At 40.0% G+C, this 24,849-nt stretch overlaps 1 protein-coding gene across 2 annotated transcripts; it reads left to right on the top strand.

Annotated features, from left to right (window-relative positions):
- Positions 1-321: 321 nt before the first annotated feature.
- LOC113144857 (alpha-1,3-mannosyl-glycoprotein 4-beta-N-acetylglucosaminyltransferase B) lies at positions 322-23,084 on the top strand. Of its 2 annotated transcripts, none has more exons than XR_003297189.1 (15): positions 322-503; positions 4,909-5,109; positions 5,678-5,815; positions 6,025-6,158; positions 6,812-6,858; positions 7,574-7,687; positions 7,946-8,021; positions 8,584-8,698; positions 10,658-10,788; positions 10,939-11,046; positions 11,848-11,995; positions 13,745-13,823; positions 16,813-16,888; positions 18,437-18,549; positions 22,813-23,084. XR_003297189.1 is itself a non-coding variant. In XM_026331120.1 (15 exons), exons 1-15 carry the CDS (start codon positions 413-415, stop codon positions 22,828-22,830), a joined length of 1,635 nt encoding a protein of 544 aa, XP_026186905.1. In that variant the 5' UTR covers positions 322-412; the 3' UTR covers positions 22,831-23,084. The 2 variants fall into 2 exon arrangements, 1 of the variants encoding a protein (XP_026186905.1); XM_026331120.1 differs by having other exon boundaries at positions 11,848-12,041.
- Positions 23,085-24,849: the final 1,765 nt, after the last annotated feature.

Below are 24,849 nucleotides of genomic sequence, written 5' to 3'. Positions count from 1 at the left end.
ATCCTCTAAAATGTGTTTCTATATATAGATTTTTCTTTTATTGTTATTAGGCTAATAGGCTCCAGCAGATCCCTGTGGCCCTGGTTAGGAATAAGTGGGTGTAGATAATGGATGGATTGATTAATACACAGAGCACACCAGCAGGTATCGCTGTTGTCCACACAGGAATATCACACCTTGTCGTTGGTCTAGCACGCAGCTTAACGATATAAACGAGCTGTCAGTCATTGTGTGAGCACCTACAGTCCCCACACGTAGATATTAAAAAGGTGACGACAGGGATGACGTGTGTCTCATTCTCTGACGTGGTGGAGCATCACACCTGTTCGTGCGCTGTCCCTGTGCCACTCACATCCACCTGCTGACTGCTGGGAACCGGAGCCGCATCGGCGGCCTGTCAGTAAGAAATGAGATGAGGGTGCTCTCCTGTAGGTTTGGATGTCTGCTGGCTTTAGCGTGTTTTGTCTCGGTTACTTGGATTAAATCGATCCCCAGCGATGGAGGTAAGTTGTCAGTGTAGGTTTCACAACTTCAAAGGAAAGTGAAGTTTAACTTCTTGATAGGAATCAAACTTTAATTTAGAGTCAAACTTTAAATCACGTTAGATGGAAACAGCAGGAACCACAGGTTTACGCGCTGTCCAGCAACAGTGTGGGAGAAACATTCAAAACTTTACTGTGGAACTTTGTTGAACACGCAGAAAACTACAAGCACAGGTACAGACATGCTGTAGTTACATGGTTAAAATATAATCTATGTCAAAACACATTTAGTTACAGCTCAAACTGCATCTAAAGAATATCTGGCAGCTGTAAAGTCGATGTTCATGAGCTGTAACCTCATCCTGTGGCTCCCAGGGTCATCGACACATTAGCTCTGATCTAGATATCTAAACATTGCCTTAGGATCAGTCACTATGACGAGCCAAGCAGCTCCTGGCTCTCAGCGCCCAGTTTGGGTTAGGAAGGCTGACCTCAGACACATAGTTGGTGTCAAGCCACTTGACTTGTTGTAATGATACATTTGAACTGTATTGAAATATTCCAGTGATTATAATCTACAGACTACAAGCTCATCTGTCTGTGGTGTACATCTGCTACAACAGTCACAGCATCACTGTCCAATTAATTCATTGATTAAGTCATAATTCCACAATATAAACAATAACACACACACACACAAACCCCCCAAAATAATTACTTTATTACTTTATTAATTACTATTAATTAATATAATTTAAATAATATTCCATTTAATAACTTTAAAGTTGAATAACTGCTGTAACAATTGAATTTCCCCTTGGGGATTAAAAGTACTTCTTCTTCAATACTGTGTGATGAGATCAGCAGTCACATGAACAACACGAAAGACATGATGAGTATTTTAGGACTGATGCTGCTCAGTTCGTCGTGTCACCCCAACACTGTATATGTTGATCACTGATGACTGCTAATGCACTTTGGTAAAGCCTGAATTCATAAAAGACAAAACGACTGCATGATTGCGATCACATCATTTCATGGGTTATGTTCCACATCAACACTAAATTGTGGCTTGACAGTCAAAAATCAAAAAGACGAAAACATGAAATGAATGAAATAAGTGTGGTAAGTGTTACATGAAAGCACTATGAATAATGTAACTGTGCTTTTCAAACTTGACTCGCAACAGTTTTCTCTAGTGTCATTTCCTTCTCCCGTGCTGCTGCAGCTGTGTCACAAAATGTTTTCATGTGTTCATCAGTAATCAGTTCAACTTTCTATTGGAGACGAAACAAGTAGAACAAAATAGAATAGGGTTGTCTAGATTACTATTTCTCAATTATTAGTCCAGTGTAAAATTAAGTTTTTTATCTTGATTGTTCAATTTTCTATCCATGAAATATCCAATGGAAAAACAGAAAACTGAAATCTGAGAAAAAAATTGAAGTATATTTTGTTATAAGAATTTCTGATTCCACCTGTAACGAACATAGACCTTTTGATCTTCGTCGCCATGGTGAATCGTATTTGAGCTCCACTGAGGATGCTTTTTTATAGTGCCCGTGCACCTGGTTAACGCAGAGTTAATCAACTCAGAATTGACTTAACTATCTCTGATCAGCTGATCTGGAACCAAAAACTCAGAGGTTCCCATCACAGGCATCACCAGCTCAGAGTTCAGGATAAATTTAGAGTTTGTTCAACCTGCTTTCTGGAAGCTAGAAAGACGAGCTGGTGTTACATGCTAGTCACGTGAGGAATGGAGGGGGTGATGGAGAGAGTGTGGGGAAATTTACAAAACCAATTTTAATGATGACAGGGCCAAACAAAATAATACATACAATAAACAAAGTCATCTAAACAAGAGCACAACTAAAAAGAGTCCAGACAGGACGAAAACTCCAATGACAGGTCTAATCAGCACCTCGGTTAACAAAACTACAAGTCATCGTAAAAAAAAAACAACAATCAATCAAAACAACTATACCCAGGGAAATGGACAAAATACCATCAGAAGCAAGCCTATAAAACTAGCAGAGTAACCCCGGTCCAAACAATTCTACTGGTTCACATAACACGCACAGTTATAACATGGACCAAACAATTGGGCCTGTAAGCCACAGCAAATATCGAGGCGGACTGCACAAAGTCCAACACTTAAGAGGGTTTTATAACACAAGCAGACGCGACTGCAGACATCCAGCTGCTCTTGGTGAGGAGATGGGGATGTCTTGGGAAACTCTGCTCAGGACGTTAGACAGCTCCTGAAACCACACAATATACACTATACAGCCAGGCTGGAAACAATTGTTAAAGTCCAAACAGGAGAGGATGTTTCGTATATACACACTATACACTATACAGCTAGGCTGTAACACTGGGAGACTACTAGTATGGTCATTCATAATAAAACTACCAAGCCAAAAGCAAACATTTAGAAATTAGATAATTTAATCCTCTTGACAGCAACCCTAATACTCCCTCCAGATCAGTATTTGCTCTGTGTTCGTGTGCATTGAGTGACAAAGATTTTTGACAAAGATTTTTCTTAGTCTAGAGGATATTTAGGTCAAAGTATACAATGTAAATTGATCTTGGTGGTGCTTCCTCCTCTTCTTTTTGATGTGGTACGTCTGCTACTTCCTTTTTCTATATCTAACAAGGAACCATGCGGGTTTCATTTACTTGAAACTGACTACACAAACGTCAGCGATGGAGTACGTCAAGGCTGACAATATGCTTAGCCTCTCCCACTTTCTGTTCTTATTCAAATGCTATTGCACTCCTCCTTTGGGGCTTTGCTGAATGCATCAGTTGCTAGGCATAAAGGAAGAGAGGAGATTGTGTAACTGTACAAAAAAAGAAAGAAATAGACACCATGGCTGTGGCCAAGGCGTCACAAACATGGGTTGAACAGTATGTGATGCAAGTTATACAAGTGCACATCAGTATGATGTGGGTTGTATTTCTCCAAGCAGGAAAGATGTAAACCTTTGTAACAAAATTGTGTTCGTACATGACAACATCAGCAGCTAGGCTTTGGGTTTTGGGTGATTTTGAACCTGAGAGCCTTTACAACTCAGCTTTAAAAGGCAAAGTCAGGTCTTGAATTTCTTGTAGACAAAACTGGGCATGGGTTATTGCCCTTTCTTTCCCACCACTGCTCATTGTGTCTTTTTTGTTTGCTAATGTTGATAGGTACTTAGAGACTCACCCTGCTTAAATAGTGATTGCATGTTTTCTTCAAAACCAGCTGAATTGTAGTATGTTTGTGTAGTGGTGCAGAGAGTGTCTCAGAGGCTCCATCTTACGCTACACATTTAATGATAGATCTAGAACATGCAAAACAATATTTCACTTTGAAAATAGTTACATAGCAGTTTCTCCCTCCCTCCTGTACACAGAGATTCTCATTATCACTATTAATAAGAAAGGACAGAGCAGACTGTTCTTCCTCAGGAGACTCTGCTCCTTTGGTGTGTGCAACAAGCTACTGAAGATGTTCTATCAGTCTGTAGTAGTGAGTGCACTGTTCTTTGCAGTTGTGTGCTGGGGAGGTGGCATCAAGGCTGGTGAGGCCAACAGACTAAACAAGTTGATCAGGAAGGCAAAATCTGTTGTTGGACTGGAACTGGACAGTCTGGAGGCTGTGGCAGAGAGGAGGATGGTGGACAAAATAAACTCCATATTGGACAATCCTGCCCACCCACTTCATGAGGAACTGTGGCGAATGGGAAGTTCATTCAGCCACAGACTAATTCCTCCTGAAGCCAAGACTGAGAGATTCAGGAAGTCTTTTGTGTCCACGGCCATAATTCCTCAATATAAACAATAACGCACACACACACAGTACATACACACACACACACACACACACACACACACAAACATATCTCAATTTTAATAACTGCTGTAACAACTGAATTTCCCCTTGGGGATTAATAAAGTACTTCTTCTTCTTCTTCTTCTTCTTCTTCTTCTTAATAACAGCAACAATTCTCCCCAAACTCTATCAATAATAACCACTGCAGACTGTGATGGAAGCCTGACATAAATAATAAATAGTCCATAAATAAGTCCTCAAAACTCACAGTAAATATCTTGCCCCAGTAATCAACACCACTTATTACGCCACATGTGTATGCAGGTGTTTTTTTCTGAGATAATGTGTCAACTATAATATGCTCCTTTTTGTGTGTGATGAAGTATGCTCAAAATTGGACATGCAAAAACTGAAATGTGTTAATGTTTTTATTTTTTAAAAGATGAAATATAAGTTGACAAGTAAGAAAAGAAAGCAGTTGTCATTTGACTTATAGCCACTAAAAGCAACTCAAATTTCAGTGTAAGTTGCCAGATAATCAGTTGATGTTGTGCTATGAAAGCAAGAATTAAGTAAGGTCAGTTGTGTCGTTTCTGTCCTCAGTGTCTTCAAGTCCAAGAATGCTGCCAAACCTGCAGGCACTGCATGAGCGACTGCTGGTGGCTGAAGAGTTGGCAGGCCAGGTCAGCAGGAATCTCAGTGGCATCATGGAGCGTCTGAGGAACATGTCCAGCACTGCCAACACCACCCACGCCACCAGTAACACCACCCATCCCAACAGTAACACTACCCTCATGTCCTTAGGTAGGTGCACATACCACCGCATATCATGTATGTTTAGATTGTTGCAGTTTAGCAGGAGTTCTGTAGCTGACATAAATGTGTACCATTATTCTGTGACATGTAATTAACAGGGTCTTTATGTGAAGCCTTTGGAAAACTAGCGATGACTAATCAAAGCTATTTCACTTGTTAACTGGGACATGGCCACACATCATATCAGAATAAGTTTAGTCATTAATGAGATTTTGACAGAGATAGAATGCAAACCCCAGTAGACCGCAAACACCAAATTTGGTTTGAAATTTTGAAAATGTAACTATAAACACCACAAGAGAGCTGAGAATCAAAATTAAATAGAAAATGTTTCCATGTTTGAAATTTGGTAAAGATTTCATTAGACAGCTGAGAAGTGAAAAGATTCTTAGATTTACTAATCAATAAAATGTACTGTGTGCTTTGTCTTTTTTCCAGTCAAGAGTCTTACTATGTAGCTGTTATCAGTTGATTGACCTTTGAGGAGCCCGGTGAACTAAGCACTGCAGTAGTGGAGCCTAGAGTTAATATTCTCCCCCGGTCCCTCTGCCCACAGACACATTAAAGCCGCTGACAGACAGTCCAGACCAAGAGATGTTCCTCCAGTCCACCATTTACTACTTCATGCCCCACCTCCGAGAACATCCAGATAGCCTTGTACCCAATGTAGTCCTGGGACAGGGACGCCGTGGAGGTATGGAGCACCCACACATCAGCACACAGTTGGAGGATCCCACAGCTTTCACACTTACATGAAGTCTGACTGTCAAATATGGGGGAGGAGAGAAAGTGAGAGTCAAATCAAGAAAAGCTAGGATAATGTCTGTCATATTTACTGTTCACTGTGCTCTCTTTTCTCTCTCATTACCTACTGTATACACACTTGTCTGTATACAACTTCAGTGTCCGTGGTGCTAGGTATTCCTACAGTGAAGCGTGAGAAGCAGAGCTACCTGATGAGCACACTCGGCTCCCTGTTCTACGGCCTGACTTTCTCTCAACAGCGAGATCTCCTTGTCATCGTCTTTGTTGCAGAGGTGACATACATACTGTATAAATGCTGTACTTCGGCACAGATCATACAAATTCTTCCTCTGATGTTGATATCACAATTTAAAGAGAAGACCTCTCAACTTCTCCTGTTGATTTTATCTTAAAAATTATGATCAAAGAAAGTAGCCAGCATGTTTTCTTATTTATCTCCAGCAAAAAAAAAAATGTACAGGGACACATGATTGTGTGGTTATGTGGTCCAAACCCACTGAATGCAATCAAAAGCAACTCAATGCCTCAATAAGCACAAAGGGAACTGTAAACACTTTTGCCCTTTCGGACCTGTCCAACTAGTTTTTATGGCACACTACAAATTAAAAACCCAGACTGTGTGTCTGGTTTACATTGTGTCGCAAGTCTAATATCTTCAGGGCAGAAAATAACAAGATAAGGTGAAATAGCAGGAGGTTTTATCACCCCCAGATGAAGTGAAACTGGGTATATTAGGTTTGCACTCATTGTGACCAAGGCCAGACATCATGTATCCAGCAACAATGAGGCTGTCACACCCCATAAGAACTCCAAGGTCTGTTCACTGTTGCACAAACATTGAAAATGTCCTGTTCGGTATTAACTAACCACATCAGAAATCCCCTTTATCACTGACTTGTTCTTCTTTCCTCTACTGTCACATCAGACGGACTTTGACTACGTGGGCAGCATAGCAAAAGCTATCAGCAAGAAGTGAGTGTCTCTAGATTTACTTGTTTAAGTCTCTGATATGTTGCTGTCCCAATGTGGCTGACTCATTGGCAACATTTTTTTCTGCTGAAAACAACATGAAAGTGTATACCAGTGCTATTATCAGCCTGTATCACAAAGCGGGGCTGCAAGTGAGAAGGGCCTCTACTCCACTAATCATGTTGTCATGGATTGAGCCTGTTTCTCTGGCCCTGTTTTCAAGCCATACCTTATTTATGGTGTTGCCCGCACTGTACAAGATTTTTTTTAGTGTAAGTCAGGTATTCGGTAACGTTATGTGTACTGCATGTAATAACATGTATAAAAGACTTGCCGAGCAGTTAACGTTCCAGTTTATCATGCAGCCATCATGTCATAATAATGTTAAACATTAACAATGATTTGAGAGTTTTAACCTCCTCATCAGAAGCAATTGTATGCCACGATGAAAGGTTTTCTGTTTTCTAGCTTGACACATCGTTACATTCTATTTGTGCAGTAAACTAGATGCAGTTTTGGATTTTGGAATTAAATTGGTGACAGGTTTTTAACATGTAAAATCTGTGGTTGAAAGTTATTTTCAACAAGGAATCATCTTATCTTCTATGATGCAGCATTGCACCAGTAGTGCAGCATTGTTTGTGTACCCACATTGTATTTTGCAGGTATGTGGCCCATGGAGAGTGTAGTTCTGCAGTTAACCAGTTATTTTTTATAGTTTTCCCAAGGAGGTGCATTTAGGGTTACTGGAGGTCATCTCTCCTTCACGGCATTACTACCCCAACTTCACCAGCCTCAGAGAAACCTTTGGAGACTCCAAGGACAGAGTCAAGTACATTTACCATTTCTCTTACTGTTTATTTGAAATGCTAGAACTGTTTGGTTGTGTTAACTTGGATATATTTATTGTCATATATGTCAACAATCACGTATAAGCACATCTTAACTAGATCAGAGAGAGGAAATTAGTATACACATCATATAAATTTATTTTAAAGAAAATGGGCACTAGTGGGCAAATAAGAATTTTGTACAACATGAAACAAATGAATACCTTGTGCGTTTGTTTGTGCACCTCATCTGTTCTTAGATGGCGAACCAAGCAGAATCTGGATTTCAGCTTCCTCATGCTGTATGCTCAGAACAAAGGAACCTATTATGTTCAGGTGGGCATCAAAGGTCACACTACAGCTGTTGATATGTTGAATTTACCATACTGTACATACATAGAATCGAAATGAAAACAGGTTTGTATATGGACCAGGATGTGAATTGCTTGGTTGATTTCTGTTTCTACGAGCTGAGGAACATTCCTATGGTTCACTGCGTCCATAGCTCAGATGGAGATGATTATTATTATTATTAACTTTCAGAATTAAGAGCCTGAGGAGCAGCACACATGTAAGCAGTTACTGTATAAGCAAAAATGATTCCTTATTGTAATAATGACTGGCTAGTGCAGAGTGGATCCAAAAATGTATTTGCACTTAGCATTAAAGAAACAAGGAAGTTTGTGGCACTACATTTTTAGGTGAGGTTTGTTATCTTTATGCTTTGTCATGCAAGAATTATTTGTTTGGCTTCTCCCCCCTCCTTTAGAGTTGTTTGACTGGGGCTTTGTTGCAAGTCTCAGATGCTTTTTTAGGAAATGTTTAGTGCTGTACTCATTTACTCAAACTGAATAGTTTCTTCCTGCTGAAATGAGTTTTTGTTCTCTGTGTTTTCCAGTTAGAGGATGATGTTTTTGCAAAGGCAAGCTACTACAGTGACATGAAGGCCTTTGCCACCCAGGAAGCTTCAAAGCCATGGCTCTACCTGGAGTTCTCCCAGCTTGGATTTATAGGTGTGTTTCATATATATAGATATAACAGCAGCAGGACACCCTTAGGATTATCAGCATTCATGTATAGATTTACCTTAAAATATAGTCAGATCTTTATGCAAGTTAAAATTACAATTATGAACTCTCCATTTTAAATAATATTGAAACCAGATTGGAAGCGTGGGTTAGAGTTACTCTACTTTGACTTATACAAAATGTTCACATCAGACATCTTGATATGTCTGAGCTGAAGCAGTTCTCTGAGGAAGGATGGTCCAAAATTCCCCCTGAAAACTGCAAAAGCCAAGCAAGTTAATGGTAGGTGGGTACATATTACAATTAATGTAAGTTGAAATAAAGAGTAGCAGTGCAGCAACCTGAGAGACCAAACTATCCAGATGTACAGTGGTGTGAAAAAGTGTTGGCCCCCTTCCTGATTTCTTATTTTTTTGCATGTTTGTCACACTTTAATGTTTCAGATCATCATACAAATTTAAATATTAATTAAAGATAACACAAGTAAACACATCATGCCGTTTTTAAATTGAAGGTTTTTATTATTAAGGGAAAATTAAATCCCAAACTACATGGCCCTGTGGGAAAAGGTGCCCCCCCCCGTTAAAACATAACGTAACTGTGGTTAATCACACCTGAGTTCAATTCCTCTAGCCACACCCAGGCCTGATTACTGCCACACATGTTCGCAATCAATATAGGACCTGTCTGACAAAGTGAAGTAGACCAAAAGATCCTCAAAAGCTAGACATCATGTTGAGATCCAAAGAAATTCAAAAACAAATGAGAAAGAAAGTAATTGAGATCTATCAGTCTGGAAAAGGTTATAAAGCCATTTCTAAAGCTTTGGGACTGCAGTGAACCACAGTGAGAGCCATTGTCTACAAATGGCAAAAACATGGAACAGTGGAGAACCTTCCCAGGAGTGGCCGGCCGACCAAAATTACCCCAAGAGCACAGCGACAACTCATCCAAGAGGTCACAAAAGACCCCACAACAACATCCAAAGAGCTGCAGGCCTCACTTGCCTCAGTTAAGGTCACTGTTCATGACTCCACCATAAGAAAGAGACAAAAATGTGCAAAAATGGTCTGCATGGCAGAGTTCCAAGACAAAAACCTGGAGCAGGACAATGATCCAAAACACACCAGCAAGTCCACCTCTGAATGGCTAAAGAAAAACAAAATGAAGACTTTGAAGTGGCCTAGTCAAAGTCCTGACCTGAATCCGATTGAGATGCTGTAGCATGACCTTAAAAAGGTTATTCATACTCAAAAACCCTCCAATGTGGCTGAATTACAACAATTCTGCAAAGATGAGTGGACCAAAATTCCTCCACAGTGCTCTAACAGACTCGTTGCAAGTTATCACAAACGCTTGATTGCAGTTGTTGCTGCTAAGGGTGGCCCAACCAGTTATTAGGTTTAGGGGGCAAACACTTTTTCACACAGGGCCATGTAGTTTTGGATTTTGTTTTCACTTAATAATAAAAACCTTCATTTAAAAACTGCATGATGGGTTTACTTGTGTTATCTTTGACTAATATTTAAATTTCTTTGATGATCTGAAACAAAGTGTGACAAACATGCAAAAAAATAAGAAAACAGGAAGGGGGCCAACACTTTTTCACACCACTGTATATACAATATGTATGTCTGTGGTACAGTTTTATTTCCTGTCCTTCTGCGGATCTCTGCAAGCCACTGTTAAACAGAAAATCAAGAAAGAAAATCAAGAAGAAAAAGTAACAGGGCATTGACTTTCTCTGGAACTTGTGGTGCTGCCATCTTGGACAGTGCTCCCTGTTAAAGGAGGTCCCTAACTTCAGTTTAATAGAATAAATAAATGTACTTTATACCCTTGAAAAATACATTTCATGTTTCCTGATTGTGTGTGTGTGTGTGTGTGTGTGTGTGCGTGTGTGCGTGTGTGTGTGTGTGTGTGTGTGTGTGTGCAATCCTCCAGGCAAGCTGTTTCGGACTCATGACCTTCCAATGATTGCACAGTTTTTTCTGATGTTCCACAGAGACAAACCTATTGACTGGCTGTTAGATCACATTCTGTGGGTGAAAGCTTGCAACCCAGAGAAAGACACGGTGAGTCAATAGCAAAGCAGCAAAGGCCAAGACACTTTAATCTGCTTTAACATGCTTAATTTCAACATTACCATTATGAAACAGTACATAGTGAGTACAATTGAGATTTACTGTGCAATTATCTACATGCCTGTGTGTTGTCTTATGCAGAAAGACTGCAGTGAACAGAAGGCATTGCTCAAGCAGAGGTATAAGCCCTCCCTCTTCCAGCATATAGGCCTCCACTCGTCTCTACCTGGGAAACTACAGCATCTGAAGGTGAGTGCACCCCTACTCTCTGTGTCTTCAATATACTCAGCAGACAAGAAAGATGAGTGTATTTGTTTAGAAAATATGTAACATTAAATACAGTTTCCTTATTCAGCCGTAGGATCAAGTTGCATTTGCTGCTTCTATCTGCTGACTTTATCAGTTAGAAATATCGATCAATTTTCTGGTCAGGCTGAGGTTGTGCTCAATTTTGCAATTTTCTTTATGACACACTTTAATGCAGCAAAGTAAAAATAAGACATAAGGACCTGAAAAACAAGAACCTACAGGACCAACTGTGTGTATCTCATGCAGTTAGGTGGTTTATATACTGTAGAATATGGTTTGTATACTGTATGTCTTTCTTTTCCACTGTTGGCAGCAGCTTGCTCGCAAGAGATTTATTGGGTTTTGTTTTTATTTTTTTGTAAAGTGCCTTGAGATAATTGTATTGTGATTTGGCGCTATACAAGTAAATTGAATTGAATTAACTTGAATTGAAATATGAATAAAGAGGGTGTCATGCTTTTGAATTGTTAGCCAAATTGATTAAATATATGTTAATTAAAATGAAAGTCCAGTGAGGTAAGCCAAGACAGACACAGGGGCATCTGGAAGCATTTTTTGGCAAATTAAATTTGTTTCATGTTAATTTCATGTGCATTTTTTATTAAAGTAATGAAATTCAAGACAGACTTCTACTGAAAGAATGCAGGCATTGGCTAGTAGTAAAAAGGTTAATGTTACAGGTCAGATGGGAAACCGAAAGGTTTTTATAATGCTACTGTATGATGTGTGTGTGCGTGTTAGGACAAAGACTTTGGAAAGCAGACTCTGTACCAGGGCCATAATAACCCAGCTGCAGAACTGAGCAGCAGTCTTAAGCATTACCAGCAGCACAGCCTGGACAGGGCTTACAAAGGAGAGGACTTCTTCTGGGCATTAGCACCCATCCATGGTGACTACATCCTCATCAACTTCACCCAACCCATCCACATATCTGGGTCAGTTTGAAAAATGTTTTAAGGTGACATCTCCTTTTTTTGAACACTTTCCACTTTCTATAGATATATCTATAAAGAATGCACCTCAGTCTCATGGTGTGTTATAAAGTCTTGTTTTGAAGAAGAAAAAATAACAGCCCTCAAAGACTAACAAAGGCCTACTGATTTACACAATTTGTATCACCTGATCTTTTACTGTTTCTTCTACTAAAAGCTGCTCTCTCTTATCAGAGGAAATACGTAGTCAGGGGTGTGTATTACTAATCTAAAAACATAAACATTACAAACAAGCCTCTCATTTCTATAAAGAATAAAGAAACTTCAGTTAGGGCAAACAGTTTGAAGACAATTTCTATTTGGAATTTAACTGTCTTGAACTGGGATTGTTTTTAATTATGTTGCCAATACTTAGTTTCACTACTTTGATTTGTAATTTGGTTAACAGAGACACATAAGTAGTATAAGTAGTAAGAGTCTCAAAAACTTGAAATGGGGCGTGAGAGTCTCCAAAGCACTAGACGCTGGTGCTTTGATCTGAATGTCAACATGGTTGACTGAATGGTTGACATTCAACTGATGTAAAGATGTTTAGCAAACATAAAGTTTACCATGTGCTCAGTTTTAATCCAGCATGTTAGCGTGCTCTTGTTTGACTAGCAGCACAGAAATACAGCTGGGAATGTTAGAATGTGTGTAAAAACTACAGCCACATCGACCAGCCACAGAGGCTGGACTGGCCAGCAGCAGATGACTGCAGACGTGTCAGTACAGTTACTGTAGCAACAAATACAGCAGGAGATGCTCATTTCTGCTATCAATTTACATGAGCTTCATTTTGTATTTTAAGTACTTTCTAACACCTTCACACACCCCCTGAACACACACGCCATGTTTGTGTGTGTGAGGGGCAGCTGTGTGTGCGTCCCTGTCTACAGGAATGTTTGTCCTGCTCTGTGACATTGAAGGGCGGTGTTCCCATGTGGAAGAGGTGTTTACCTGCTTTCTGCACAACCACTCCTCATTAAGCCAACATATTTAGACATTGCAGTTTTAAAGTTAGCAATGCCACTGAATAAATAACACATAATTTCAAAATATAAAACCACAAAAAAGAAATGAGAATGGAAAATTCCAATTTGTGTTCTTCATACAGTATGTCTTTCCTGAGTAACATATCTTATAACCAATAACGCACACACGCACACACACACACTCACACACACACACACGCATGCATGTACGCACACACACACACAAACCAGCCAAATAAATAATTAGTTAATTACTTTATTACTTTATTAATTACTTTATGAAATACTATTATTCAATATAATTTAAATAATCTCAAATTTAATAACTGCTGTAACGACTGAATTTCCCCTTGGGGATTAATAAAGTACTTCTTCTTCTTCTTCTTTCTTGCACAGGAAATGAGTTTTGTTGCGTTTGGAATGGATATATCCTCCTGCTTACTACTATGCTCCTTTGAAGGAAATATTTGTAGGGTAAAAAAGTTATATTGAGGTGACAGGGATTATAGGTTTGGGCTGTACAGCAAGTTTGAGTGTCTAGACCACCCTGAAACTAATCACATGTTGAAGAAGTTATTCAGCAATGAAAAGCAGACTGTGTCGCATATCTGATAGTAATTTGTGCTTGAGGCCCTGATTCCCCAGTATACTGTATGTTGATTTTTACTGCAGGTACCTGTTTCGCAGTGGAAATATTGAGATCACTGGAGACAAATTTTACAACACCTCAGTGGAAGTGCTGCCCAGCAATGTGAGTTACCTACTTCTGTGTGTGTGTGTGTGTGTGTGTGTGTGTGTGTGTGTGTGTGTGTGTGTGTGTGTGTGTGTGTGTGTGTGTGTGTGTGTGTGTGTTCATGTTCTTTGGTTCCATTACAGGTTTTGGTTTTCATCTCAGGTGTTGATGCTTCAGGAAAGTGTGGCAAAGCAACAAGAAACACCCAATACAACAAGCTAGCTGTCATTCCACTACCGCTCTCTGGCTCTGTGTGTGTGTGTGTGTGTGTGTATGAGTGTGTCAGTGACACTTGTGTCACACTGAAGGGGAAAAGTGGCCATGCTGTGGCTGACCTTTGAGTAACATTAGACAGATATGGAATCGCTGTGTGGAAGATAAGAGGGAAACTACGTTACACAAGATGAGGTTCAAAGGCTTTACGTTACAGGAGAAATACCAACACACCAAAGACTGAAGCACTTCGGACATGAAAAGAAATAAAAGCACATGTAAAATTTACATGATGGATTCATTTGGTGAAGTCAAGTTTCAAAATAAGTTAGTTCCTAGTGAGCTCATTGTTTTCTAAGGAGATACATCTGTCATTATAGATATAGAGATATGAAACCTGGAGAGAGAGGGAGAGAGAGAGACTTTTTAGGCCATTGTCACCGCTTCATAAAAGTAAAAATGATTAGTATGAATGACAGACTTCCAGTACTTATTTTTCAAGTTTGTGGCAGTTTCTAGGTCATGTCTAAATCATCTATTCAATGATCAATGATTTAGAAAAAATTCTAAGATTTGTTTTGTATTTCTACACTTTCTACAGTCTTATAGTAACCTTCTCTGTGTTGTGCTCTAATTTATTATCTTTTTCTGTTCCGTCACAGTATCAGTACAGTATTATCAGGACTGTGAGTCCTGTTTAGAGCCTCTCCAGATAAGATGAGTGTGGGCAGAAATTCATAACTCATAAGGACTTGCAGTCCTTAGTGGTTAGCACTGTTGCCTCACATCAAGAAGGTTCCTGGTTTGAAACCCATCAGGGGCCTTTCTGTGTGGAGTTTGCATGTTCTCCCTGTGCTTGTGTGGGTTTTCTCCAGGTACTCTGGTTTCCTCCCACAGTCCAAAAACATGTATGTCAGGTTGATTGCTGACTCTAAATTGCCCATAGGAGTGAGTGTGAGTGTGTGAGGTTGTTTGTCTCTACGTGGCCCTGTGATGGACTGGTGACCTATCCAGGGTGTACCCCTGCCTTTCACCCAGAGAGAGCTGGGATAGGCTCCAGCAGATCCCTGAATTAAGTGGTGATGTACAGCATCAGCTGTAATAAACACCAACATTTTGACTGGCATGTTAATGGGTGATGTGTGATTAGCTGACGTGTGAAATATAGTTAATTCCTGACGTTTAAAAGTTTGCAGTTACGGTGACAGTATTGCATTTGATCTTCGTGGAGTTGATTAGAGTTTTTCAATGTTGCTGCAGGCCAAGATCTGTTTATTACAAAGCAGTGAATTTTTTCAGGTGTTTTTTATTCTGCTTGTATACATACTAAATGGGCGAATCAGTCTCTCTTCAATCAAACTAGTTTAATAGTGACTGTAGGCTCCACAGGTAGTGACTGCATGTAGCCCAACATCCAACAATGCGTGTGACCAGTGTAGAAAAAGTTTCCATGGCAGTTTGCATTCTTGTCTGAGCCTAGCTTCACATGTTTGATAGCTACAATCCCAGGAGAGGTTGTAAAGTGCATGTTCTTGATAAAGGTCCTGTTTTGCATTAGATATGGTCACTTGGCAACCACAGCCCTCTGTAGTAGCACTGAAATGGACTTGTGAAACAGTAATTTATAGTATAGTATACAAGTTTGTTCACCCTGCATTAAAGGGAAATCTGGGTTTTTCATTTCAGAAACAGACATCACTTTAACACCATTAGTTGCTATGGTAACTTAAACTGTGACTCTAATCTGCTTGCTGGCGGGTTTTCAAAAAGCCCAGACTTTCTGAAGAAGTTGTCTGACACTGCTTCATATCCTCATTCAGCCCCATTTTAACCCTAATGCTTTTATCATATATGTCAAGAAAAGCAAGAAATCCTGAAACCACAACCTGACGTGATGCTTCTACACTAAAAATGCTTTATAGACCATCAGAAAATGTGACAATTATTTTTCTGTCAGTTGACTGATTTTGAGTAATCATTGCAGCTGTAGAGCATGTCACAAAAAAATCTAAAAGTTTTGCTACTGACAGCAACAACAAATCTACTGACTGCCCCAATAGCTAGAAATGGTAAAATATATGTTAGCTAATGACAGTTTAAGAGACCACCTGGATGGGTCGCTTCCCAGCTTAAAGCAATGATATGCTCCACTTTAAATACTACTCTATACTATGTTAAATGATTATGTAAGGTAAAAGTATCAACTGTAGTGACGAAGCCAAAGAGAATTATCATGAGACTCTGATGTTACCTCTTAGGTTCAGTCTCACAGGTATCACAGGTGCAGAGAAAAATTTCTAAAATGCCTCTGCCAGCTTCCTGCACAACAGCAAACAGCAGACAGATACAGTGACAACAAGCTGGTGAACACAGTGGAGCATGTAACAGCTTAAGAGCCAGAGACTTCTTTCAGACGGTGGTGGAGACCAAAAACAGCGTTAAAAGAATGGAAAATCAGACTTAAGTTCATCAGACAAATACAGACACAACTCCAAATTTCTCTGTTGGATGATCTGCTAATGTGTTACAGTATCTGTAATGTACTAACAAATATTTCATGGGGTTATGTTATTGTATGTCCTGTTATATTTATGTTTTTTCCTGCGGATCCCAGGGGGCCAAGATCATGATTTCTGTTCATTATTATCATAACCAGCTGCCAATCATTTACACCAACAAGTTGCTGATGACTCTTTTACCAGTGTTTATCATACCTCTAACTTAATATCTAAATGATAGTGTATTAAACATGACATATATATTTATATATATATGTTGTGTTTTCTTCCTTCAGACATCAGCACAAGACAAACTGGTCACTGACTCATCAGGATACAACCAGCAGTCTAATAACGGCTTCATCATTATCGGTAAATATGTCCCACATGCATATATAGACAGCCACACTACTGCAGGAGATAAGATGAAATGAGTTATTAAATTATATAATTAAAGAAATTAGGAAGCAATGCAGAGCAGAATTCTAAACATATTTTTGACACCCAGTGAGAACTGTACAGAGGAAAATGTTCATTGCAACATAACTGCATCCCCAAGTTACAGTACGGGTCAAACTGAATTCATTTGTTTCAAAACTACCAATACAATCTGATATTTCATATTCAGTACATGCTTCAGATGTTCCAACAAGTGGTTTTCTGTTCGCAAAATGCACTTCACTCATTCCAAAAGAGGTGCTTTTCAAGCACATGTGAGTTTACAATATGACATATGACTTCTGCATTCCCAGCCCACATGACATGCATGGTGTCATGTGACACACATAGTATTGGGGCCGTGTCCGAAAAGACTGGTGGGTCTTGCAAGCAGGCTTAGCAGACACGGGGACCATGATACAGGGAAAGAAGCTGGGGACAGGCAAGGCGGGGCAGTGGAGATGGCTGGCTGTAGGGGAAGTAGAGGTGTCCTGAAGGGAGAGGATCAAATGGGAAAGGATCAAATGGATTCCCAGGGCAGGTGGCAAGATCTGGGCAGGGAGGGCAACAGAGTGGGAGCCTGACAGGGCAAAATCCTAACACAAGCAAGAGTCCAAGAATCAGATAATCCAGGCAGGAACTAAGAAACAAGGTGCAAGAGGGTCACTGGCGATCCATGACAAATAACCCAGCAGTGAGCATCTTCCCTGTCAGTGTTTAAATGCGGAAATGCCGTTGCCCAGTGGGTCCCGCAGTCTAAGAGACCTGGGGTTGACAACATAACCACCAGGGAAGAATGGAAGTCTTAGATAAGGTGTGGGTCAAAAATGTCCCAAGCAAGAGTCTTGGAACTTTCCTCAGGGCCATAAGGCTTATAGTCCACCAAATACCACTGGCCTGTTCCCCTGCAATGAAATCTAAGGATGCAGTAAACCAAGACGACCTGCTGCCTATCCACAATCCAGGTAGGAGGCAGGTGGCAATAATATACTCAGACAAGTTCTGAAGATTTAGGATGTTCATGGTGGACATGGGGCTAAGGGTTTTAAAATGGCCTACCTCAATGTAAATAGCCAAACCACAACAATAAATTTCCCATAGTTTTCAAAACACTTGTCCCTTTCACATCACAGTAGCTTTGTCAAATGTCTCTGTCACTGTGCCACCCTTGCAGTTTATACTTCTGATATTTAGCAGACCTTTTCCAGTTTGGTGAAAACTACCACTGCTAGCAAGCAGCATAAAACAGTAGTTTGTTTATTTTTTTGTTTGGAACCACAGTCCAGGGGTAAATCTCATTAATTTATCTGTGTATTTTTTCATAAAAACTGCTTTAAATGGGCAATGATATATCTATTTTTCAAATCAAGTATGTCAGGGGTTTCAAATGAAGTGGTGTGGAAAGAAATAAAAAAAGATTGTTTTTTTTTACTGTCGGACATTAAGGCCCAGTAGTGTTTAGTGTGTGTCTACATGTTTCAGGTGCCTTTGAGAATGGAGTAGCAGAGGGTAAGATCGAAGAAGCACTGCAGCCGATCTCAGCGCTACGCCTGGTGGTTCGCAGTGACTCTGACGTCTGGGTGCTGCTAAGTGAGGTCTGACCTAAGAGCTTGTGTGTATTAAGTGTGCATTCACCTGTGTTTGTGTTTATGCAGAACTAAACGGCTGCACTGTAAAATGTTTATTATTGACATAATATCCATCCATCCATCTTCTATACCCGCTTTTTCCTTGTTCAGGGTCACGGGGATCTGCTGGAGCCTATCCCAGCTCTCTCTCGGGTGGAAGGCAGGGGTACACCCTGGACAGGTCACCAGTCTGTCGCAGGGCCACATATAGACACACAAAGACAGACAACCTCACACACTCACACTCACTCCTACAGGCAATTTTAGAGTCACCAATCAACCTGACATGCATGTTTTTGGACTGTGGGAGGAAACCGGAGTACCCAGAGTAAACCCACGCAAGCACAGGGAGAACATGCAAACTCCACACAGAAAGGCCGGGATGCGAACCCACGACCTTCCACTCAGCCACCATGCTGCCCTGACATAATATTGACATTCTAATTCATAAATCTAAAAAAACATAAATAACATAAACATATGCCAACATAATGGCATATAGTGCACTTCAATAAAGGTAGTTAGCTTTGAACTCAGTAGTGAAAGATATTTTCTTATTTAAAAAGGTGTTAATGGTATATTATGTAAAATAGGGCTGCAACAACTAATCAATATTATCAATTAAATTTGATTATTAAAACAGACAAATGTATTCATCAATTAGAGCTAGTGATGTACAGTATCTGCTGCAGCACACTAACATGGTGTTATGATTCCCCTTTGGGACTTCCTGCCGGGGACCTCTATTTTGTATTGGATTCCTGTTTTCCCTGTACTGGTCCCTGGAAGCCTTATGCTGCAGCATTTGGGTCCTTCGCATCTTCATCACACTGCACCTCATAACAGAATGCTCCCACCAGATACGGACAGTCTGTCTGCCTCTGGTTCACAAATTTAAGATCTGTTTAAATATCATCACACAAAAATAGAGTTGGTTTTATTTTTTTAATTACATGTGTAGAAAACTCTTTTGACAATAAGACATTGAAAACAGACATCTGTTCAATTCAGGTCATTTATATAGCACCAAATCACATTACAATCATATCAAGGCACTTTACAAAAACAAAAAAAACCCCAACAAATCTCTTATGAGCAACACTTGGCGACAGTGGAGAGGAAAAACTCCCTTTAACGGAAGAAAAAACCTCCAGCAGAAACGGGCTCAGTTTGGGCAGCCATCTGCCTCAACCAGTTGGGGTGATGGATAGAGGAGAGAGAAAAGAACAGCAACAATAAACAACAAATAGACACTGCAAGTTGGTGGGACCAGTAACTGCACATCAGCAATATACAGCTCCAGGACCAGGGACACCTGCAGAAGGTACAGAGAGAACAGAGAGAGAGGGTGAGAGCACAAACTACTATGTCTCTATATTCTTTTGCAAAAATGCCATTAATCAAAAACATAATTGACAGATTAATTATTAAAGATTTGTTGCAGCCCTAATCTAAAACAAACACAGACAGGAAGTGTCTTAAAAATTATGTCAGATTAACCACACTTGCACAATTGCAATTCTATGCACAAAATGTCATCTGCTGAGCTAACCACATCCTCTTCACTTGTGAATGGAGGGTTCCTCTGCGAGGCCTAATCACATGTACATATACAGGTGTGTTCATGTGTTTTGGCTGATGACTTCTCCTCAGGTGTGTGCTGGCCAGGCTTGATGAACATCTCGCTCACTCTGCTTTCACATTTTCAATGTGGTAACTGGCTGCCCTCCAGTAGGCTGAGCCCGCATGCCAAAGGGTACAGAGAGGCAAAGGCTGATAACCTGTTTTACATAAGGTGCAGGTGGCATGCTAGGCAGCACAAAGGAATCTAATTTTTATCATATGACCAAACAGAAGGCAGCATGGTGGCTGAGTGGTTAGCACTGTTGCCTCACAGCAAGAAGGTCGTCAGTTCGCAACCCGGCCTTTCTGTGTGGAGTTTGCATGTTCTCCCCGTGCTTGTGTGGGTTTACTCCGGGTACTCTGGTTTCCTCCCACAGTCCAAAAACATGTATGTTAGGTTGATTGGTGACTCTAAATTGCCCATAGGAGTGAGTGTGTGAGGTTGTCTGTCTTTGTGTGTCTCTATGTGGCCCTGTGATGGACTGGTGACCTGTCCAGGGTGTACCCCTGCCTTTCACCCGAGAGAGAGCTGGGATAGGCTCCAGCAGATCCCTGTGACCCTGGCTTTCAGGAAAAAGCGGGTATAGTCCATGGATAGATGGACCAAACAGAAGCAGCAGGAAGTCTAGCTGAAGCTGTGTAACATGTCTCATTGAGCACAAAAATGCAGCAGCGGTTAAATTCCTCTGCGAATGTCATCAATTGTTGGGGAAATATGTTCATTTACCTTCTTACCAAGTGTGAATGCTACACTAACCACATTATCTCCAGCTCAGTGTTGGACACATAGGCCCAAGACCAGTTTCCAGGTTCTTGCCTTGCACACAGGAAGAGCAGAGAGAAAAAAAGCTGTTTGTTTTCAGCTGTGCCAAGACTTCATCTTTTGGTTTCTTCCACATGATTCTGTTTTCCTACAGCACAACTGGTATGTGCTGTTATGTGTGCCATTTTTTAATGGAGCCTGAACAGGTACTATCAGTCAGGCCAAGTGTGCTCACAGCAGATCCCCACCCAAATTCCACCTGAGAGTAATACACACCCTGACAAAAGTCTTGTCACCTATCCAAGTTGTAGGAACAACAAATAATAACTTGACTTCTAGTTGATCATTTGGAATCAGAATTATACCTCTAATAATTATTTAATTAGGACAGAAAGGACAGACTTTGCTTAGACAAAAGTCTTGCCACATCTTTAAAGGATTCAACCAATCACAGATTAGAGCATCACCTGTGACCAATACTGTAATTAACACATTCCCAGGTGTGTAGAAGAAGAACCCCAGCAAACCCAACCTTCATTTGAAATGCATCCTGACCTAACAGCATGCCATTCAACCACACACCAAAGTGCTGATCATCAAGAGCCTGGAGACCAAGTCTCCTGCTGAGGTGGCAGACATCTTTAATGTATCTAAACGTCAAGTGGAGAGGATTAAGAAAAAGATTTGAAGAAACTGGTGAAGTTCATGACAAGCCCAGGTCAGGCAGACCCCATAAGACAACTGTTCGAGATTTGTTTCGACAGTCCAGAGCCAGCCCTTTTTCAACTGCAGCAGAACTACATAACAACTAGTCACCAGAAACCCCTGTATCTACAAGAACAGTTTGTCAAATTCTCTCATGCAGTGGTCTCAATGGCCAAATTAGTGCTCAGAAACCAGCATTAAACAGAAGACAGCTAAAAAATTGTGTTGCATTTGCCAAGGCCCACAGCTTGCAGGAAGGATGGACTGGAAAAGTGGCCGATGAATCATCTATTGAACTGCATCCCAATTGTCGCAAATACTGCAGAAGACCTATTGGAACCCGCATGGACCCAAGATTCACACAGAAAACAGTCAAGTACGGTGCAGGAAAAAAAATCATAGTTTGGGGCTACATTCAGTATGGGGGCGTACGAGAGATCTGCAGAGTGGATGGTAACATCAACAGCCTGAGGTATCAAGACATTCTGGCTTTGCATTGAAGATGAAACCAAAGAATCTTGATGAACTCTGGGAGTCCTGCAAGAATGCTTTCTTTTCCATTCCAGATGACTTTATTAATAAGTTATTTGAGTCATTGCCGAGACGTATGGATGCAGTCCTCCAAGCTCATGGGAGTCATACACAATATTAATTCTTTTCCACTGCACCATGACTTTATGTTCTGTACTGTACATTATTTCTGTTAAGTGACAAGACTTTTGTCTAAGCAAAGTCTGAACTTTCTGTCCTAATTAAATGATTAAAAATCAAGGCATGATAAGATTTTATTTTGGTAAAATAAGCATAATCTAGAGGCCTTTGCCTTTCATATAAGCCACTTCTGATTCCAAATGATCAACTAGAAGTCAAGTTATTATTTGTTGTTCCTACAACTTGGATAGGCGACAGAACCTAAGGGTGTGTATATGGGGCTTTAAGAATGAAAACCAATTGTCTTATAATTGTCATCTTTGATGTAGTTAGTATGGTTTATTTCACAGCATTCTGTCTGAAGAATAAATCTCTGACTGCCTGCAGATTGTTCTGAAGGTGGTGAATGTGCAAGAAGTGATGTTGAAAGCTGAACTATTCATACTGTATGTGGTCTTTTAACACTTGCTCTCATTGCTGTCCCTCAGATATTCATTAAATTTTGAGGAGCACATAAACTTCGAACCAACTCGGTGCTTCATCTGAACACGCTGCTCCCCCCGGTGGATGAAGATTTTCACAGCAGGCGCCATTTTTGCAAAGAAGACACGAGGTGCCTAAAATGATTGTGACCATCATCTGTGAAGAAGGAGTTACCCATAATTATTGTCTGAGGTCACTTACATGTACATTTTAAAAATTTAAAAGGGAACTCACCCTCCTGAACTGAGTAGGTCACATTGCTGGCTCAGAGTAGTTATTTAAAGACATTTCAATGTTAAAACAAGATAATAAATGAGCTATTTAATACACCATGACATTATATTTTGTAGTAAAAAATAAACAAAATATATCCATTTGCCCTTTCTTTGGCGTTTACTCTCAGTTCCATGAAATACAAAACTGCAAAATGTTCCTAGGTACAAATGTACAAAAATGCAGAGGGTCTCTGTTTTGACTATGACATGAGGAAGTTAGATCATTTTGAATAACAACCAAACTAACCGGTTTCAAGGTAAAGTTTTGCTACACCAAAACACTAGCCATAGCTGTGCAGGTTGGTATTAAAACATAGGGCTGGTGATATCGTATACTGTGTTTCTCAAGAAATCCCACAGAAAACCTAACCCAGATAAAAGTATTTTGTCTCATGTGTTTATAGAGTTCCCTTATTGCCCTAAATTATTAATAACATATCTGTGAGCCACACTGTTGCACTGTGTACCATGAACACAGTTAGTTCAATTTAATCTCTCTTGTACCTATGCCATGCTGCCACAAATACTAAAGCATCAAACGTGGATTAATCTGCTGCAGACTGTACTCAACTTTGTCTTCAGTAACAAAGTCAAAACATAGTGAGAGACAGGGATTGTTTATTTTGTAGTTGATTATGAGATAATGGAGAATAACACCAGTCCTAACCTCCCAGATGATACCATGTCAAAGGTGTAGCTTTGTCAAGAGTGAAAAACACTCAGGCAACATATAGCATAAGAAGATCATGTTCAAATGACTGTGCCACTACTGCGTGTGCTGTATTACTGGTTCGGATCTCTTCCTTCTTCAGGCTAGATGTCGAGACTATCAGAAAAACTACGACAACACACTACAGCATATTAGCTACATGCCGTTTCCCAAACATCTTAATGCTCAAATGATCTCTGTCTGCTCAACGTCAGAGCAACAAACACGTAAAGTGATCAACACCATCACTGTAGATTCAATGAATTCAATGAATACACAGTTTTCATCTACAGAAACACACAGACCACTAAAACGATTATCACTTTATTAAACAAATCATCTCAAATGGATGGCAACAAAAAAATCTTATGTTAATAATGTACAAACGTAGCAGAGTTAAAGATATTTCATAGATGATGCTTCACAACATTTATGCATCGAACACAGCATGGATATATTTGTCACTGATTTAATGAGAGGCTTTGCCAGCTTAACTGTCAGCACATATACACAACCATGTCCAAAATGAAATCAACACATCCTGTTTTTGGTTATAAACCAACAGTTAATGTTTAAGTAGTGTTATATACTCCCAACTTCCAAGAAGCAGCAACAAAAAAGTCAACTGTTTTCAAACAAGCCTTAAGACCCTCCTCTCTTCAGTTAAAAAAAAAAAACATTTAAAAGAAAAAAAAATGAATTCTGACTATTCTTAGGGAACTGAATAATAAAAAGAAAAGGAAAGCGGTGTCAGTTGTCCACATATTCACTCACCAGCTTTCCACCACACAAACACTACATTTAACCAAAGAAGGGGAAGTTTAACAGTAGCATTTTTAACTGCAGCTTACAGTTGATTTGTTGTTGTTTACTTGATATCACTGACTGCACAAACCACAAAGTTAATGCATGGAAAATAAATATCCCCACTCACTGTTATCTGGCAGAGCGCTGGGGATTGTAATAAGCTGAATAGTTTTACACAGGGACTGTTGAGATTGATGCAGTTGTTTTAAAGCAGCTCACACTGTTACCAACTGTTTATAACTGTTAAATAA

This window comes from Mastacembelus armatus, chromosome 10 (assembly GCF_900324485.2).
Source record: "Mastacembelus armatus chromosome 10, fMasArm1.2, whole genome shotgun sequence".
Taxonomy (NCBI): Eukaryota; Metazoa; Chordata; class Actinopteri; order Synbranchiformes; family Mastacembelidae; genus Mastacembelus; species Mastacembelus armatus.
Note: the sequence above shows the minus strand (reverse complement) of the source record. Positions and strands in the feature narration are given on the sequence as shown.

Coding starts and splice junctions, on each gene's coding strand:
- LOC113144857 (XM_026331120.1), top strand. CDS start 413: ATGAGGGTGCTCTCCTGTAGGTTTGGATGTCTGCTGGCTTTAGCGTGT. Junction 6,159..6,811: donor TCATCGTCTTTGTTGCAGAG/GTGACATACATA, acceptor CTGTCACATCAG/ACGGACTTTGACTACGTGGG. Junction 11,047..11,847: donor GGAAACTACAGCATCTGAAG/GTGAGTGCACCC, acceptor TGTGCGTGTTAG/GACAAAGACTTTGGAAAGCA.